This window comes from Benincasa hispida, unplaced genomic scaffold (assembly GCF_009727055.1).
Source record: "Benincasa hispida cultivar B227 unplaced genomic scaffold, ASM972705v1 Contig132, whole genome shotgun sequence".
NCBI classification, from domain to species: domain Eukaryota; kingdom Viridiplantae; phylum Streptophyta; class Magnoliopsida; order Cucurbitales; family Cucurbitaceae; genus Benincasa; species Benincasa hispida.
In genome coordinates, this window is record NW_024063873.1 from 419556 (window position 1) to 425139 (window position 5584).

At 26.7% G+C, this 5584-nt stretch overlaps 1 protein-coding gene across 1 annotated transcript; it reads right to left on the reverse strand.

Annotated features, from left to right (window-relative positions):
- Positions 1 to 246: 246 nt before the first annotated feature.
- LOC120068892 (CDGSH iron-sulfur domain-containing protein NEET) lies at positions 247 to 5379 on the reverse strand. The gene is made up of 3 exons (XM_039020539.1): positions 5095 to 5379; positions 4728 to 4860; positions 247 to 476 (listed from the first exon to the last, which is right to left on the reverse strand). Exons 1-2 carry the CDS (start codon positions 5313 to 5315, stop codon positions 4761 to 4763), a joined length of 321 nt encoding a protein of 106 aa, XP_038876467.1. The 5' UTR covers positions 5316 to 5379; the 3' UTR covers positions 247 to 476; positions 4728 to 4760.
- Between the last annotated feature and the right edge of the window lie 205 nt (positions 5380 to 5584).

Below are 5584 nucleotides of genomic sequence, written 5' to 3' on the forward strand. Positions count from 1 at the left end.
AAAACACATACACACACAACTCATGGAGAGCTGTGGTTTCCTAATTTTGAAATAATAATAATAATAATAATAATAATTTTATACATATTTTCCAACCATTATAACTTTGAATTTTGAAATAGTTTTAAAAAATATGTATATAAAATATTCTTATCAAAGTAAAAAATTGAATTGATTTGGAAATGAAATGTATAACAAGAAAATATTTTGATTAGTATTTTTCATTCAATTTTATATACAAAAGTGTTTTAAGAATAAATATTGCATCTTATAAGTTTCGAATCTAAAGGATACAGATAATTGAGCTAACTATGGAAAAACATAAAGGGAAAATGGAAAATGGGTTCAGACCCGTTTCCTCGACGAAAATTTTTTGCTTTTGTCTCCATCTTCAAATGGCGGGGATGAGGTAAAATCCCCTATCTGGAATAGGAATGGAGAATCATGCCACGCCCCGCCTCAACCCATTACCAATCCTATACACACCACATAAACATAGTTAGAAAAAAAAATGGAAGTGTTAGCAAGTAGTAAAAATCAAAAATAGAAAATTTTCGTATATCCTAAGGATCAACCCGAGATTTAGAGGAGACAAGGGTCTTAATCCCTCGAGCAGGTGCTCACGGATGTTACTTAAAAGCGAATTCTGTTATTTTAAAGTGACTTTTTTTTTATTTTCAAAATTCCTTCACAATTTTAAAAACCTTTTTAAATTTGAAAGGAAAAAAAAAAACAGAAAACTCAATTAGATACTGTTTTTCCAAAACTATTGACAAATAATCAACTAGTTATCAAACGAACCCTTAATTTTTTAAACCAAAATGAGCATAGCTCAATTGACATTGTGTATTATAAACCTCGAAGTTAGATGTTCAATTATCTATGCCATATATTGTAAGATATGTCATGGAACTATTAGATATAAAATTGAAAATTTAGGTCTCGTTTGGTAATCGTTTAGTTTTTTATTTTTGTTTTTGAAAATTAAGCCTATATTATCTACATTTGTTACAATGATTTGCATTTTTTTTTACAATGGTTTAATTCTTAGCCAAACTCCAGAAACAAAAACAACTTTTTGAAAGCTATTTTTGTTAGTTCTCAAAATTTGGCTTAGTTTTTTAAGCCATTAGTGAAAAGTAGATAACAAAGGAAGAAATTTAGTGGTGGAGGTAGTGTCCATAGGTTTAATTTTCAAAAACAAAAACAAAAAAATAAAAAATGGTTACAAAACGTGGCCTTAGAGACATTAACCATTTTTAAAGTTAAGGAGCCTATTAGACATAAACTTAAAAGTTGAAGGTCCTTTTAAACATAGAGTTAATTAAAAATTTTAGATTATACTTATAATTTAATATAGTTAACTTTAATATTAATAATGTTAATGTGCTACAATGGAGATAGGCTATATATATAAGAGTACAATCCATAGGACGATAATGCGAACATGAACATAATTTAACAATAATTAACATATACTTCTTTTCCCTTAAGTTTGGAATTTTAAATTTTCATATCCAATTCAACTACATTAATTAACAATATGAATTTTAAAGTTATAGATAAGCTTAGCTCTTGGATAATAATTGTATGAAAAATAATGTGGAATATGATTGATTGAAAATGATACCATACTCTTGATGATAGGTTTATGCTCTTGGCTCTTTTGTCACATATTCAACTATGATGGCTTTCATTTTATTATCACTCTTCAATTTGTTTGGTCAGATTTTTCTTTTGCATGTTACATGTCTATAATTTTCATTACAAGAGACTTCTTGTGTTCTTATCAACGATTGAAATATTTTCAAATTATTTTTGTCTTATATATATATCTTTTTTTAAAAAAGTTTATTTTTAAGATTGTTTTTAAATATAAAAAAAAAATCAAAATATTTATAAAACATAGCAAAATTTTAGAACTATTAATGATAGACGCTGATAGACATTGATAGACTTCTATTAGTGACATTATTAGATAAATCTATCAGTGTCTATCAACATCTATCATTCATAATTCTGAAATTTTGTTATATTTTATAAATATTTTTAGTAGTTTTATCTTTTCAAATAATTTTCTCTTTATTTTTCGTGTTTTAAATTCCATTTCCAAACCATTTTAAATAAGCAGTTAATATATGGTCAACAGAGACAGCTTATTTTTGATAACCCAACCAAATTAAAATTGTCTTTTTAAAATCGTTTGTCTCTTTATTTTCCATGAGTTTAGATTTCAATTCCTTTGCTCTTCATAAATCTTAAATTTTTTTCCTACTTAATTTTTGTTTTTGGAAAAAAAAAAAAGTTCGTTTCTTTTAGCCTTTCTTCTTTGGAATCATATATTCCTTTTCTATCTTTTTTCTTTAATTCCGAATAATTTGTAAGAAAAAAAATTGTTACTGAAATTTGTAATTAAGGATTTTTTAAAAATAAAATTTACCATTTAATACCTAAGCAAAATTAGGACTTGAATTTCCATACATGAAAACGGTTTTCAAGAAAAAAAAAAAAACATTGTTGTCGTAAGATGAAAAGTTTAATAAATACCTAAAATCCAACTGCTAATAATAATAATCAGTTTATATTAGACAAATTTGAATTTTAACATAACATTACACCATTTTACACGATTTTTTTTTGTTAATTTGAGTTTCTCTAGCTCTTATCTAAATTGAAATATTAAGAAAAAAAAATCTTGTGGAAGACCTATCGAAAGTAATTATATATAAATTATTTTCTTATTATCCTTTTTTTCCCCTCTAATTTAACTCTCCATCATCATAATGAAAAAGAATTTATATATTGATTACATAAATTGTAGATTTCAAGAGAAAAAAATAAAACCTCCAAAAAGCCATAAATTAGATTTCTAAAATTGACTCTCTATATTAGGATACCAATGCTCTACATTCTTAAGCAATAATATTTCACAACACCAAAATTATTATAAAGAATGCAAAGAGAGTGGTACCAATGAATATATTTTTTTTTAAAATAATGTAAAGAAAGAAAAGATGTATTTTAATATCACAAATGGATATAGAGAATCTTTGGAAAGTGAAAAAGAAATCCATAATGATTAAAGAAAATAACAAACATTAAGCATCTAATGATGAAAATAATAAGATTTCACCACAAATTTCCCTAAAAAAAAGAAAAAAAAAAAGGAGATTCCATCACCATTAGACATTTTACATATTTTATGCAAAAACAAGTAAATAAAGGAATAGTTGGAAGCACATTAAGCATATTATTCTTATTGGTGTATCATAATGGCTATTAATAATATATCTGATAGACTTAATATTTGGGATATACAAAATATAAAGTATGTCAATTATATAATTGATATACTACTATTCATGTACTTAATTTTATAAGTAAGTGAGTGCTCAGGGATTTGTTATTACTCATGGACTCCATTTGAATTATTATTTATTTATTTCAAACTATTATCGTTATAGTATATTATCATGTATTTATAATAGTTCAATTTATTCCGTTGGTTGTCATTATAAATGAATGTTGATAAACTATTGATACAACAATGTTAAATTTGAAGTTGAATTTTGAATGGGTGTGGATATCTATAGATATACTTGAATAAACGTATTTTTAAGAAGTATATACTAATGATACATCAATATTATACTTGAAATTGACTTTTGAAGTAATATTGATGTATTACTAATTCCCCAAAATTGAGTTAATTGAGTTAATCAGTAAAAAATTGGTTTATACTTGGTATATTTCATATATTAGTTTATATTGTTATTTATGTAAAAAATTGAGTCAATTGAGTTAATCTGTAATAATATATAATAAATGTATATTCTCCTTCCAACCCACTAATTAACATATGTTTTGTTAATTTCTTTGGATGTTTGCAAAATATTGATTTTTTTTTGTGTGTGTGTAAAAATAGCAATAAATGTAGCACCGGTTAACGTGAAAATGACATTTTTGTCCAAATTTTTTAAATTAAATTCTCAAAATGAAAATATCTAAAACTTAAACACGTATAAAAATAAGTTTTGTAGAGAGTCTATATCTATATATATATATATAGGAAAGTTTAAACACGAGTAATTGAATCCATTTGGATAGAAAGCCCAATATTTAATTGAGATTTTTTTCAAAGTCCAAGTGATAAATAGGAAGAAATAAGCCCAAAACCCAAGTGGGCTTGGCCTTGAAAGAAAGAAAATATAGTTTTCATGACTATGATTTTTCATAGAGTTGTTTTTAGTTTTGGTCAAATGTTTAATTGTTATCTTGATTTGAGATTTAGCTTGTAGGGAGTTGAAATTTGGAAGAATGTATCCATTAGTATTGGGTAGGAGTTGAATTAATTAAAATATCCAACTTTGTTGTTTAGTTTTCTAGATAAAATAGAGTAGAAACAAATATAATGTTTGATTAAATTAATGACTCAATCTTGGACGATACACCAATTTAATTATTATATCAAAACTTGATACTATAGATTTTGCATAGTATAAAATTCATGCAACAAGATCAATAAAGTGACACATAACCAAACATTAAACTATGAAGAAAAGGTCACAAACTTTAATATATAGTATATTAAAGTTCAATGATTAAATTATTATAAATCTAAAAGTTTATGATTAATTTGTAACATGAAATATCCAAATATCAATTAAATTGTTACTACTCCATATCGAAAATTAATTTTAACCATTTCAAAATAACTTAGAAAGTACCTATAAAACTCATCAGGGAAAATATGACCATGTTTACTGCTTTAAAAGCAAAGGACCAACATTATCACCAGTTGCCTTGTTGTGCTTAACATGGCTTCCATCACATAGAGGAAATGTGGCTGACCTCCAACATCTGCTCAAATCAGCTTTAATTAGACATACATTTTTTAGCAATAACTTTCACTTTACTTCCTTATCTTTTAAGCCTTTCCAGTTTAGTTTCTTGTGATTATTTATTCATTGTTCTTTTTTATGAAAAACAATTTGATTGATTGTATGAAATATTCAATATGCTACACCTAAGGGTTGCTCTAAGAGAAGACAACGAGGAATAAAAGAGAAATAGTGAGGAAGAAAAGAAAATAACCTGCAATAGGGAGTGAGGGGCTTGGAAAGTTCAGCAATGAGCACAGAGTCTACCACTTTGTCTTCTGTCTTCCTGATTGCAGGGTTTATGGGTTCGCCGCCACTGCCTTGAGCCCTTACAACCACCGTACTACGTCGTCCGCTGCCGATGAAATTACTATGAGGAGGACGGCTTGTTATTGATAAGGAAGAAGGTAGAGAAATGGCTACAATGGATGCCATTATGCAATAATTTGTGAGGTCTTGTTTGTGTGGTGAAGTATTGAAATGGAGGGTGATGAACGTGTGGAGAGCATACGCTTTTTAAGTAGCACTCAAACCACGGCCTAATAGGTGGATCTCCATTTGACACGTCTTTCCCTTCGCCTTACTCACAAAACAACCCTACCTTTCCTTACCCTAATTCAATTACATCACGTGGATTTTTTTTTTTTTTTTTTTTTTTTTTTAAATTACAATGGGTTAGAGAGATTTATACAGAGTGTGAAACT

Bases quoted from the DNA above. Each gene is read 5' to 3' on its own strand.
- LOC120068892 (XM_039020539.1), bottom strand. From the start codon at position 5,315: ATGGCATCCATTGTAGCCATTTCTCTACCTTCTTCCTTATCAATAACA. The intron at 4,861-5,094 runs GTTATTTTCTTT...TGATTTGAGCAG, and splicing joins CCCCTCACTCCCTATTGCAG to ATGTTGGAGGTCAGCCACAT.